Source organism: Ruditapes philippinarum, unplaced genomic scaffold (genome assembly GCF_026571515.1).
Source record: "Ruditapes philippinarum isolate M1 unplaced genomic scaffold, ASM2657151v2 ctg12520_1_1_1_1, whole genome shotgun sequence".
NCBI lineage: Eukaryota > Metazoa > Mollusca > Bivalvia > Venerida > Veneridae > Ruditapes > Ruditapes philippinarum.
The window spans coordinates 42,709-57,228 of NW_026853679.1; the positions used below are offsets into that span (position 1 = coordinate 42,709).

At 33.5% G+C, this 14,520-nt stretch overlaps 1 protein-coding gene and 1 long non-coding RNA gene across 2 annotated transcripts; one reads left to right on the forward strand and one right to left on the reverse strand.

The window, feature by feature from the left end:
• The first annotated feature begins 1,131 nt into the window (after window positions 1-1,131).
• Window positions 1,132-11,186, forward strand: LOC132737529 (uncharacterized). The gene is made up of 7 exons (XM_060724827.1): window positions 1,132-1,382; window positions 1,776-1,884; window positions 2,267-2,385; window positions 6,515-6,623; window positions 7,016-7,134; window positions 10,552-10,662; window positions 11,064-11,186. Exons 3-7 carry the CDS (start codon window positions 2,295-2,297, stop codon window positions 11,066-11,068), a joined length of 435 nt encoding a protein of 144 aa, XP_060580810.1. The 5' UTR covers window positions 1,132-1,382; window positions 1,776-1,884; window positions 2,267-2,294; the 3' UTR covers window positions 11,069-11,186.
• On the reverse strand, window positions 4,249-5,466 carry LOC132737530 (uncharacterized). Its single transcript, XR_009626741.1, has 4 exons — window positions 5,404-5,466; window positions 4,900-4,986; window positions 4,633-4,731; window positions 4,249-4,405 (listed from the first exon to the last, which is right to left on the reverse strand). It is a non-coding gene; the product is annotated as an uncharacterized LOC132737530 (long non-coding RNA).
• Window positions 11,187-14,520: the final 3,334 nt, after the last annotated feature.

Here is a 14,520-nt window from a genome sequence, read left to right on the forward strand (position 1 = left end):
AAAAATTTAGAGACCATAAAATGATAAAACTGATATACATGTAGCATGAGATAAGATTATTTACATACATGTAACTTGATTACAAATAGATTAAAAAGAATAAAATATTCATTTACATTGCACATTCATCACACTGTCAGTCATCAGTTATACGTTACTCATGTTTATCTCATTTCAGATTTTAAAATAGTGATTCAAACTTTCTGAAAAAATGTGTTTTAAGATTTCTCTTAAATACATCAATATTTTTAGATTGTTTCAACTCTAATGACAGCGGATTCCACAATTTTGGACCAATAGTTCCGAAACTTCTGTCACTAAATGTTTTTCTTTTATTGAATGGAATAACGTAGCAGTTCTCAGAGGTTTTAGCTGAACGTAGTCGGGTATTTGGTACTTGTTTGGTTAGGAGTTCAGAAAGGTATTTTGGAGCATGACCGATTGAACAATTGTTATCAAAAGTCAGAATTTTATATTCGATTCTAGATTTGATGGGCAGCCAATGAAGGTCGAACAATGCTTGCCTTGAACTGTCAAATTTCTTTCGTTGCAGAACTAACTTAGCGCACATGTTTTGAATACGTTGCATTTTTTTCAATTCAAAATCGGATACACCATAAAGAATGACATTGCAATAATCCAAGTGTGACATTACGAGTGCTATTACTAGTATTTCAGCTGCTTCTTTAGTGAGGTATTTTCGGATACGTTTTATTCTAAGATAGTTTAACATTGCAGTACTCTGATGAGTTTCATTGGTCAGGTGAGCGATCTAGGGCAATCTTGGCCCTCTTGTCAATTTATACATGTAGTAAAAACTTTAAAAAATCTACTCCTTTAAAGTGCATGGCCTAGAGCTTAGATATTTTGTGTTAAACATCATCTGATGAAACTCTACAAAAATTGTTCAAATTATAGCCCTGGGGTCAAAATTGGCCTCACTCTTGGGGGTCATTGATTTTCCTTATATGTATAAGTATAGTAAAAAATTAAAAGTCTTCTCCTATGAGTGTGCAAAGCCTAGAACTTAGATACAGTCGACACTCGTTATCTGGAAGTCATCCGGACCGTCCAAAAAATATTGAGATAACGAAATGTCGAGATAAACATAATTATTAGGGTTTGAATAAGGCAGAAACTGATTTTTACAAAAGACATGTGCATACCTAATGTCAAATAAACTATGATATCCCCATGTCTTGTTTTCATAGGCCTAGTCAATATTTAACAAAGTTACATTAGCAGATGTTTACCTGTGGAAATACGGGTGTCTGTGATAAAACACATAGTGAGCTTTACTCACTAATACACCAATAAAGTGAAAACATTGTAATTTTCAGGGTGGTTGATCCAAATACCCTGCTTCGTGGGCCTATATACAGGTGAGCGACCTTAGGGCCATCATGGCCCATGATGGCCCTCTTGTTTAATGTTGTAATTGTAAAATTTTGTATCGTTTTTCCTCCATTATGAATATACTTTTCTGTTTAAATGAAATTGAATAAAATTAAATTAAATTGAATTAAATGATAATGATTTAACTATGTTCAAAGTTATATTGCATGTCACAATATTATAAATTAACTGTGTAAGGAAACCAGTCTTTGAATACAATGCAACCATTTGTTGAAATTATTCTTAGGCTGGATGTCAGCCAATCAGATGACAGAGTTGTAGACTTGTCTACAATTTCTAGTGTTTCTTCCTTGATGTGACAGGTTCTACAATTTGTATATTGTTGGATAGTGTTTTAATGTGTAATGATATTTTTTCAGGTATCACAAAGCAAGACTTGAGGCCATGGGAAGAAATTGTACGTGAGAAGTTGCTACATGTACTAGAATCGGCTTATCCCAACATTTTGTCAGTTGAAGATCTTATCAGGTACTTGAAAAATGATTTGATACCTCTTAGATATGTCTATGTAAACTGCAATCCTAGAAGAAAGAAACAGAATTTTAAGAAAATGCTCACTATTTTAATACTGGCAGAATGATAATACAGAATAGTAGTCCATATCCCTTGACCTGAAGAATTAGTGAAATAGATTTGCCATGCTTTGACATTGAAATAGTCCATTCAAAGTTTACGAGATTTCTGTATCAAATTACAAAAATTGAGCTACCAACAACACAAAACCTAGTCATATTGCATGGACATGCAGGCAGACATGACTCTAAGTTGATGGCAAAGGCCAATCACCTTCAATTCCTGCAGGTCATGGGTTAACTAATCCCAAGTAAATTTTTGAACAATTTTATTACAGGATAGATTTTGCGGAGGAAAGAGTGGTGATGGAACAGCTTGAAGAATTAAGGAGAAAAGATCTGATTAGACAACTAGACTGTGGAGGGTTTGTTAGATATCGTCTTGATGTTAAGACAGGTATGTACTCAATTAACAGATTAATTGTACTGCTATATAGACAGTGTTTTGATTAAGTAAATATGGGTTGTAGTTTTTAGCTCACCTGAGCATGCTCAGGGTGAGCTTTTAGGATCGATGATTGTCCGTCATCCGTTCACATTTAGTTGTTAACACTCTAGCTGTCGCATTTTTGCCTCAATCATCATCAAACTTGGTCAGGATGCTTATCTAGTTGATAGCTCGGATGAGTTCGAACATGGGTCATCTCGGATGAAAAACTAGGTCACAGGAGCTAAAAATAGAAAAACCTTGTTAACACTCTAGCGGTCACAATTTTGCCTCAATCATCATCAAACTTGGTCAGGATGTTTGTCTAGGTGATAGCTTGGATGAGTACGAACATGGCTCATCTCGGATGAAAAAGTAGGTCACCGGAGCTAAAAATAGAAAAACCTTGTTAACACTCTAGCGGTCACATTTTTGCATGAATCATCATCAAACTTGGTCAAGATGCTTGTCTAGGTGATAGCTCGGATGAGTTCGAATATGGGTCATCTGGGATGAAAAACTAGGTCACCGGAGCTAAAAATAGAAAAACCTTGTTAACACTCCAGCGGTCACATTTTTGCCTCAATCATCATCAAACTTGGTCAGGATGCTTGTCTAGGTGATAGCTTGGATGAGTTTGAACATGGGTCATCTCGGATGAAGAACTAGGTCACAAGAGCTAAAAATAGAAAAACCATGTTAACACTCTAGCGGTCACATTTTTGTCTCAATCATCATCAAACTTAGTCAGGATGCTTGTCTAGGTGATAGCTTGGATGAGTTCGAACATGGGTCATATCGGATGAAAAAGTAGGTCACCGGAGCTAAAAATAGAAAAACCTTGTTAACACTCTAGCGGTCACATTTGTGCCTCAATCATCATCAAACTTGGTCAGGATGCTTGTCTAGGTGATAGCTTGGATGAGTTCGAACATGGGTCATCTCAGATGAAAAACTAGGTCACAGGAGCTAAAAATAGAAAAATCTTGTTAACACTCTAGCGGTCACATTTTTGACACAAGTGTCATCAAACTTGATCAGGATGCTTGTCTAGGTACTTGCTCGGATGAGTTCGAACATGGGTCATCTCGGATTAAAAACTAGGTCACAGGAGCTAAAAATAGAAAAACCTTGTTAACACTCTAGTGGTCACAATTTTGACTCGATTGTCATCAAACTTGGTCAGGAAACTTGTCTAGGTCATTGCTGGGATTTAATCGAACATGGGTCATCTCGGATGAAAAACTAGGTCACAGTAGCTAAAAATAGAAAAATCTTGTTAACACTCTAGTGGCTACTGTTGTGATCCAAATATTCTGTAAATTGAAAGCCCTGGGGTTTACACTGGCCCCGCTTCGGGGGCCTATATACAGGTGAGCGACCTTAGGGCCATCATGGCCCTCTTGTTTAATGTTGTAATTGTGAAATTTTGTATCGTTTTTCCTCCATTATGAATATACTTTTCTGTTTAAATGAAATTGAATTAAATTAAATTAAATTGAATTAAATGATAATGCAAGGCAATAGACTGTTATGGTCCTCTATAGGGAAGTTGTGAATATTGCTACATTTAGATATCCCAGCAGGCACATCAACGTTGTTTCAACGTTGAATTATGGTCAGATTTCAACGTTGAAATAAGGTTGGATTTATATTCGGATTTGAAAGTTGAAACAACGTTGAAATTTCAACGTTGATACAACGTTGCAGCTTCAACGTTGGTACAACGTTGAAGTTTCAATGTCATTTCAACGTTGAAAACCCACCATACATTAATTTTTGGATATAAAGCAAAGTAACCATATTTTAACAAAATATCAAGACAATATTAAATACTTCAGATATTTTATTTCAAAAATACAGTTCAAGTGCAGCATAAATTCACTTTAATAGTTTAACAATTAAGCTACAATCTGTTCCAATCTTTTCTTCTAGATCTTTCTGGGTATGTCAAGTGTTTGAGTACTTCTTTGGCTGTCTCTTACTGCTTCTGCAAATAAAAATAAGAAGTTTGTAGTTAACAGTGACTTGGTCAATCTCAAATTATACACATAATTACTCAACTTAGTGATTTGTTTTTATCTTAAAATGCTTATCTCTAAGATTTACACCATAAAACAGCATAGAAATTGAAACATAGCTAAGTTTCATATTGACAGCAAATAATGTACATAAAACAAAAAAAATCTTTCAAAAAAAAAAGTCTAAAAGTCTCACCTATGATTGGTAAAAAAACTGCTCCCCGTCAGTTACTTGCAGCATATTCCCAAGAAATTATCATTCTAGGCTCTAGCTAAGACCATTTTATGCAGCATCCTGAAATCAACAAACATGTAAATTTGATGTTAATAATGTTACAGGAATATTCTGAAAATAATATATTTTAAGACAAGATAAATATCCAGTAGTTGAAAAATTTATACTTTGTATTGTAAAGAAATTCAAATATATAAATTAATAAGAATTAATTTCAATTTAACAAACCTGACAGTCCTGTTCATGTTGAATGTATGGTATACAGGCTACAGCTGCAATAGTGCCAATACTCTAAATTTCAGCCGGGACCAGGATCTAAAATATAAAATAATATATAATATTATAGAAATAGATTTATTATTCACTATAAATTTATGACTATTAAAATTATAAAGTTTAACACTTAACTTTGTAATTTATCTTCATAATAATGTTGTTTTTTTTCAAACTAATTAACACTGTATTATACTATCACTAAAATATAAACATAGTTATATTGACGAATCGTCTTGGTACGTAAATTATGTGGGCCGAACTACTTTTTACTTCGTGTTTACAAGGCCTACCGAACCCAAATCATTTAATTAGGTCGCGAAAACGTGTCAAATCAACTCAATCATGTATTTTCATCTCTCATTTATTTTATAAAATAAATTAAAGAAGAATTTTAAGAATAAATAATAATAATTTAGAAAATAATCAGTAAACTTAAGTAAAACATTACGGTAATACCTCCGAAATCCAAATAAATTGCCGAATCGTGTTGTTTTTTAAATTTCGAAACAGCGCCACCATTTGCACGAACGATAATCATAGACAACAAATAAAATCAGGCCACAACAATTACTTCCCCTGACCAGCGTTATTTTATAAACGGGGTTTTGACTAATATCAATTGATTAATTAATATTATTCACGAAGAATTAAAAAAAAACATACAACAAAACATATTTACTAATATTAAAAGCGTTAATAGAAAGTGAAAAATTATCTCCAACTTTATTTGTTTAGGCGCTAATTTTGAATATCCGGAAAAAGATTGTAACGCACATTTTCCTGATAAAAATCACTTACTGACTTATTCAATAAAGGAATAATAACACAAAATTAGTGGTATAAAAGTTTATATAATGATTAAACTAAATGTTAAACTTCGACCATAAACAACGTTGAATCAACGTTGAATATACATTGGCAATATATCCGTATGGTCGCCCATAGTTGAATATTGGTTGAACAACGTCACGACCATATTTCAACGTTGTTTCAACGTTGAAACAACGTTGAGTGCCTGCTGGGATACATACTGTAAATATTAGTTAAAGGTGCATGATTTGTATGGGAAAGGCTAAGGGATTTGCCAGTCAGAAAAAAGAACTTCTTTGTCATGTCAAAATGTAAAAAAATTGGTATTTATTGAAAGTATTGTGTTCGCATTAAGTTAAATTGTAAATTATTGTGTTTGTGTTCATGATAAGTTAAATTGTAAATTAATGTGTGTTCTCATTTAGCTGTAATATCTGACCTTTATTGTGTTGTTATTGTGTTTTAATGATAGAAAATATTTGTACAATGTGAATTGAAAGATGCTATAACAAAACAGATGATTTAACTATGTTCAAAGTTATATTGCATGTCACAATATTATAAATTAACTGTGTAAGGAAACCAGTCTTCGAATACAATGCAACCATTGGTTGAAATTCCTTCTTAGGCTGAATGTCAGCCAATCAGATGACAGAGTTATAGACTTGTCTTCAATTTCTACTGTTTCATCCTTGATGTGACAGGTTAAACAAATTGTATACAGTTAGTGTTTTAATGTGTAATGATATTTTTTCAGGTACCACAAAGCAAGATTTGAGGCCATGGGAAGAAATTGTACGTGAGATGTTGCTACATGTACTAGAATCAGTTTATCCCAACATTTTGTCAGTTAAAGATCTTATCAGGTACTTGAAAAATGATTTGATACCTCTTAGATGTGTCTATGTAAACTCTGCAGTCCTAGAAGAAAGAAACAGAATTTTAAGAAAATGCTCACTATTTTAATACCGGGGTACTGGCAGAATGATAATACAGAATAGTAGTCCATATCCCTTGACCTGAAGAATTAGTGAAATAGATTTGCCATGCTTTGACATTGAAATAGTCCATTCAAAGTTTACGAGATTTCTGTATCAAATTACAAAAATTGAGCTACCAACAACACAAAACCTAGTCATATTGCATGGACATGCAGGCAGACATGACTCTAAGTTGATGGCAAAGGCCAATCACCTTCAATTCCTGCAGGTCATGGGTTAACTAATCCCAAGTAAATTTTTGAACAATTTTATTACAGGATAGATTTTGCGGAGGAAAGTGTGGTGATGGAACAGCTTGAAGAATTAAGGGGAAAAGATCTGATTAGAAAACTAGACAGTGGAGGGTTTGTTAGACATTTACTTGATGTTAAGACACGTATGTACTCAATTAACAGATTAATTGTACTGCTATATAGACAGTGTTTTGATTAAGTGAATATGGGTTGTAGTTTTTAGCTCACCTGAGCATGCTCAGGGTGAGCTTTTAGGATCGATGATTGTCCGTCATCCGTTCACATTTAGTTGTTAACACTCTAGCTGTCGCATTTTTGCCTCAATCATCATCAAACTTGGTCAGGATGCTTATCTAGTTGATAGCTCGGATGAGTTCGAACATGGGTCATCTCGGATGAAAAACTAGGTCACAGGAGCTAAAAATAGAAAAACCTTGTTAACACTCCAGTGGTCACAATTTTGACTCGATTGTCATCAAACTTGGTCAGGAAACTTTTCTAGGTCATTGCTGGGATTTAATCGAACATGGGTCATCTCGGATGAAAAACTATGTCACAGGAGCTAAAAGTAGAAAAATCTTGTTAACACTCTAGTGGCTACTGTTGTGATCCAAATATTCTGTAAATTGAAAGCCCTGGGGTTTACACTGGCCCCACTTCGGGGGCCTATATACAGGTGAGCGACCTTGGGGCCATCATGGCACTCTTGTTTAATGTTGTAATTGTGAAATTTTGTTTCGTTTTTCCTCCATTATGAATATACTTTTCTGTTTAAATGAAATTGAATTAAATTAAATTAAATTGAATTAAATGATAATGCAAGGCAATAGACTGTTATGGTCCTCTATAGGGAAGTTGTGAATATTGCTACATTTAGATATCCCAGCAGGCACATCAACGTTGTTTTCAACGTTGAATTATGGTCAGATTTCAACGTTGAAATAAGGTTGGATTTATATTCGGATTTGAAAGTTGAAACAACGTTGAAATTTCAACGTTGATACAACGTTGCAGCTTCAACGTTGGTACAAGACGTTGAAGTTTTCAATGTCATTTCAACGTTGAAAACCCACCATACATTAATTTTTGGATATAAAGCAAAGTAACCATATTTTAACAAAATATCAAAGACAATATTAAATACTTCAGATATTTTATTTCAAAAATACAGTTCAAGTGCAGCATAAATTCACTTTAATAGTTTAACAATTAAGCTACAATCTGTTCCAATCTTTTCTTCTAGATCTTTCTGGGTATGTCAAGTGTTTGAGTACTTCTTTGGCTGTCTCTTACTGCTTCTGCAAATAAAAATAAGAAGAAGTTTGTAGTTAACAGTGACTTGGTCAATCTCAAATTATACACATAATTACTCAACTTTAGTGATTTTTTTTTATCTTAAAATGCTTATCTCTAAGATTTACACCATAAAACAGCATAGAAACTTGAAACATAGCTAAGTTTCATATTGACAGCAAATAATGTACATAAAACAAAAAAATCTTTCAAAAAAAAAAAGTCTAAAAGTCTCACCTATGATTGGTAAAAAAACTGCTCCCCGTCAGTTACTTGCAGCATATTCCCAAGAAATTATCATTCTAGGCTCTAGCTAAGACCATTTTATGCAGCATCCTGAAATCAACAAACATGTAAATTTGATGTTAATAATGTTACAGGAATATTCTGAAAATAATATATTTTAAGACAAGATAAATATCCAGTAGTTGAAAAATTTATACTTTGTATTGTAAAGAAATTCAAATATATAAATTAATAAGAATTAATTTCAATTTTTAACAAACTGACAGTCCTGTTCATGTTGAATGTATGGTATTACAGGCTACAGCTGCAATAGTGCCAATACTCTAAATTTCAGCCGGGACCAGGATCTAAAATATAAAATAATATATAATATTATATAGAAATAGATTTATTATTCACTATAGAATTTATGACTATTAAAATTATAAAGTTTTAACACTTAACTTTGTAATTTAACTTCATAATAATCTTGTTTTTTTTTTCAAACTAATTAACACTGTATTATACTATCACTTAAAATATAAACATAGTTATATTGACGAATCGTCTTTGGTACGCTAAATTATGTGGGCCGAACTACTTTATTTAGGTTTTTCAATTTTATAATTGAGTTAAATTTTTAATTAGGATAATAGTAAAAAATATGAAAAATAAATTAAAGAAGACACAAGATTTGTAAAATCATAAATTGCAAAAGACAGTCAATTACTTCGTGTTTCAAGGCCTACCGACCCAAAATCATTTAATTAGGTCGCGAATACGTGTCAAATCAAACTCAATCATGTTGTTTTCATCTCTCATTTATTTCATGAAATAATTAAAGAAGAAATTTTTAAATAATAATAATTAATTTAGAAAATAATTCAGTAAACTTTAAGTTAAACATTACGGTAATACCTTCCGAAATCCCAAATAAATTGCCGAATCGTGTTGTTTTTTAAATTTCGAAACAGCGCCAACCATTTGCACGAACGATAATCATAGACAACAAATAAAATCAGGCCACAACAATTACTTCCCTGACCAGCGTTATTTTATAAACGGGGTTTTGACTAATATCAATTGATTAATTAATATTATTCATGAAGAATTAAAAAAAAAACATACAACAAAACATATTTACTAATATTAAAAGCGTTAATAGAAAGTGAAAAATTATCTCCAACTTTATTTGTTTAGGGCGCTAATTTTGAATATCCGGAAAAAGATTGTAACGCACATTTTCCTGATAAAAATCACTTACTGACTTATTCAATAAAGGAATAATAACACAAAATTAGTGGTATAAAAGTTTATTTAATGATTAAACTAAATGTTAAACTTCGACCATAAACAACGTTGAATCAACGTTGAATATACATTGGCAATATATCCGTATGGTCGCCCATAGTTGAATATTGGTTGAACAACGTCACGACCATATTTCAACGTTGTTTCAACGTTGAAACAAACGTTGAGTGCCTGCTGGGATACATACTGTAAATATTAGTTTAAAGGTGCATGATTTGTATGGAAAGGCTAAGGGATTTGCCAGTCAGAAAAAAGAACTTCTTTGTCATGTCAAAATGTAAAAAAATTGGTTATTTATTGAAAGTATTGTGTTCGCATTAAGTTTAAATTGTAAATTATTGTGTTTGTGTTCATGATAAGTTAAATTGTAAATTAATGTGTGTTCTCATTTAGCTGTAATATCTGACCTTTATTGTGTTTGTTATTGTTTTTAATGATAGAAAATATTTGTACAATGTGAATTGAAAGATGCTATAAGACAAAACAGATGATTTAACTATGTTCAAAGTTATATTGCATGTCACAATATTATAAATTAACTGTGTAAGGAAAACCAGTCTTTCGAATACAATGCAACCATTGGTTGAAATTCCTTCTTAGGCGTGAATGTCAGCCAATCAGATGACAGAGTTATAGACTTGTCTTCAATTTCTACTGTTTCATCCTTGATGTGACAGGTTAAACACAAATTGTATACAGTTAGTGTTTAATGTGTAATGATATTTTTTCAGGTACCACAAAGCAAGATTTGAGGCCACGGGAAGAAATTGTACGTGAGATGTTTGCTACATGTACTAGAATCAGTTTTATCCCAACATTTTGTCAGTTAAAGATCTTATCAGGTATTTGAAAAATGATTTGATACCTCTTAGATGTGTCTATGTAAACTCTGCAGTCCTAGAAGAAAGAAACAGAATTTTAAGAAAATGCTCACTATTTTAATACCGGGGTACTGGCAGAATGATAATACAGAATAGTAGTCCATATCCCTTGACCTGAAGAATTAGTGAAATAGATTTGCCATGCTTTTGACATTGAAATAGTCCATTCAAAGTTTACGAGATTTCTGTATCAAATTACAATGTACAAAAATTGAGCTACCAACAACACAAAACCTAGTCATATTGCATGGACATGCAGGCAGACATGACTCTAAGTTGATGGCAAAAGGCCAATCATTTCAATTCCTGCAGGTCATGGGTTAACTAATCCCAAGTAAATTTTTTGAACAATTTTATTACAGGATAGATTTTGCGGAGGAAAGTGTGGTGATGGAACAGCTTGAAGAATTAAGGGGAAAAGATCTGATTAGAAAACTAGACAATGGAGGGTTTGTTAGACATTTACTTGATGTTCAGACACGTATGTACTCAATTAACAGATTAATTGTACTGCTTATAGACAGTGTTTTGATTAAGTGAAAATGGGTTTGTAGTTTTTAGCTCACCTGAGCATGCTCAGGGTGAGCTTTTAGGATCGATGATTGTCCGTCATCCGTTCACATTTAGTTGTTAACACTCTAGCTGTCGCATTTTTGCCTCAATCATCATCAAACTTGGTCAGGATGCTTATCTAGTTGATAGCTCGGATGAGTTAGAACATGGGTCATCTCGGATGAAAAGCTAGGTCAACGGAGCTAAAAATAGAAAAACATTGTTAACACTCCAGCAGTCACATTTTTGCCTCAATCATCATCAAACTTGGTCAGGATGCCTATCTAGTTGATAGCTCGGATGCGTTCGAACATGGGTCATCTCGGATGAAAAACTAGGTCACAAGAGCTAAAAATAGAAAAAACCTTGTTCACACTCTAGCGGTCACAATTTTGCCTCAATCATCATCAAACTTGGTCAGGATGTTTGTCTAGGTGATAGCTTGGATGAGTACGAACATGGCTCATCTCGGATGAAAAAGTAGGTCACCAGAGCTAAAAATAGAAAAACCTTGTTAACACTCTAGCGGTCACATTTTTGCATGAATCATCATCAAACTTGGTCAAGATGCTTGTCTAGGTGATAGCTCGGATGAGTTTGAATATGGGTCATCTGGGATGAAAAACTAGGTCACTGGAGCTAAAAAATAGAAAAACCTGGTTAACACTCCAGCGGTCACATTTTTGCCTCAATCATCATCAAACTTGGTCAGGATGCTTGTCTAGGTGATAGCTTTGGATGAGTTTGAACATGGGTCATCTCGGATGAAGAACTAGGTCACAAGAGCTAAAAATAGAAAAACCATGTTAACACTCTAGCGGTCATATTTTTGTCTCAATCATCATCAAACTTAGTCAGGATGCTTGTTTAGGTGATAGCTTGGATGAGTTCGAACATGGGTCATATCGGATGAAAAAGTAGGTCACCGGAGCTAAAAATAGAAAAACCTTGTTAACACTCTAGCGGTCACATTTGTGCCTCAATCATCATCAAACTTAGTCAGGATGCTTGTCTAGGTGATAGCTTGGATGAGTTTGAACATGGGTCATCTCAGATGAAAAACTAGGTCACAGGAGCTAAAAATAGAAAAATCTTGTTAACACTCTAGCGGTCACATTTTTGACACAAGTGTCATCAAACTTGGTCAGGAAACTTGTCTAGGTCATTGCTGGGATTTAATCGAACATGGGTCATCTCGGATGAAAAACTAGGTCACAGGAGCTAAAAATAGAAAAATCTTGTTAACACTCTAGTGGCTACTGTTGTGATCCAAATATTCTGTAAATTGAAAGCCCTGGGGTTTACACTGGCCCCGCTTCGGTGGCATATGTACAGGTGAACGACCTTAGGGCCATCATGGCCCTCTTGTTTAATGTTGTAATTGTGAAATTTTGTATCGTTTTTCCTCCATTATGAATATACTTTTCTGTTTAAATGAAATTGAATTAAATTAAATTAAATTGATTTAAATGATAATGCAAGGCAATAGACTGTTATGGTCCTCTATAGGGAAGTTGTGAATAGTGCTACATTTAGATATACATACTGTAAATATTAGTTAAAGGTGCATGATTTGTATGGGAAAGGTTAAGGGATTTGCCAGTCAGAAAAAAGAACTTCTTTGTCATGTCAAAATGTAAAAAAATTGGTATTTATTGAAAGTATTGTGTGCGCATTAAGTTAAATTGTAAATTATTGTGTTTGTGTTCATGATAAGTTAAATTGTAAATTAATGTGTGTTCTTATTTAGCTGTAATATCTGACCTTTATTGTGTTGTTATTGTGTTTTAATGATAGAAAATATTTGTACAATGTGAATTGAAAGATGCTATAACAAAACAGATGATTTAACTATGTTCAAAGTTGTTTTGCATGTCACAATATTATAAATTAACTGTGTAAGGGAAACCAGTCTTCGAATACAATGCAACCATTGGTTGAAATTCCTTCTTAGGCTGAATGTCAGCCAATCAGATGACAGAGTTATAGACTTGTCTTCAATTTTCTACTGTTTCATCCTTGATGTGACAGGTTAAACAAATTGTATACAGTTAGTGTTTTAATGTGTAATGATATTTTTTCAGATACCAATAAAGCAAGATTTGAGGCCATGGGAAGAAATTGTACGTGAGATGTTGCTACATGTACTAGAATCAGTTTTATCCCAACATTTTGTCAGTTAAAGATCTTATCAGGTACTTGAAAAAATGATTTGATACCTCTTAGATGTGTCTATGTAAACTCTGCAGTCCTGGAAGAAAGAAACAGAATTTTAAGAAAATGCTCACTATTTTAATACCGGGGTACTGGCAGAATGATAATACAGAATAGTAGTCCATATCCCTTGACCTGAAGAATTAGTGAAATAGATTAGCCATGCTTTGACATTGAAATAGTCCATTCAAAGTTTACGAGATTTCTGTATCAAATTACAAAAATTGAGCTACAACAACACAAAACCTAGTCATATGGACATGCAGGCAGACATGACTCTAAGTTGATGGCAAAAGGCCAATCACCTTCAATTCCTGCAGGTCATGGGTTAACTAATCCCAAGTAAATTTTTGAACAATTTTATTACAGGATAGATTTTTGCGGAGGAAAGTGTGGTGATGGAACAGCTTGAAGAATTAAAGGGAAAAGATCTGATAAGAAAACTAGACAATGGAGGGTTTGTTAGACATTTACTTGATGTTAAGACACGTATGTACTCAATTAACAGATTAATTGTACTGCTATATAGACAGTGTTTTGATTAAGTTAAATATGGGTTGTAGTTTTTAGCTCACCTGAGCATGCTCAGGGTGAGCTTTTAGGATCGATGATTGTCCGTCATCCGTTCACATTTAGTTGTTAACACTCTAGCTGTCGCATTTTTGCCTCAATCATCATCAAACTTGGTCAGGATGCTTATCTAGTTGATAGCTCGGATGAGTTTCGAACATGGGTCATCTCAGATGAAAAACTAGGTCACAAGAGCTAAAAATAGAAAAAACCTTGTTAACACTCTAGAGGTCACATTTTTGCCTCAATCATCATCAAACTTGGTCAAGATGTTTGTCTAGAGGGTGATAGCTCGGATGAGTTCGAACATGGGTCATCTCGGATGAAAAACTAGGTCAACAGAGCTAAAAATAGAAAAACATTGTTAACACTCCCAGCAGTCACATTTTTGCCTCAATCATCATCAAACTTGGTCAGGATGCTTTTTCTAGTTGATAGCTCGGATGACTTCGAACATGAGTCATCTCGGATGAAAAACTAGGT

Coding starts and splice junctions, on each gene's coding strand:
- LOC132737529 (XM_060724827.1), top strand. CDS start 2,295: ATGGAACAGCTTGAAGAATTAAGGAGAAAAGATCTGATTAGACAACTA. Junction 2,386..6,514: donor TCGTCTTGATGTTAAGACAG/GTATGTACTCAA, acceptor ATATTTTTTCAG/GTACCACAAAGCAAGATTTG. Junction 7,135..10,551: donor TTTACTTGATGTTAAGACAC/GTATGTACTCAA, acceptor ATATTTTTTCAG/GTACCACAAAGCAAGATTTG.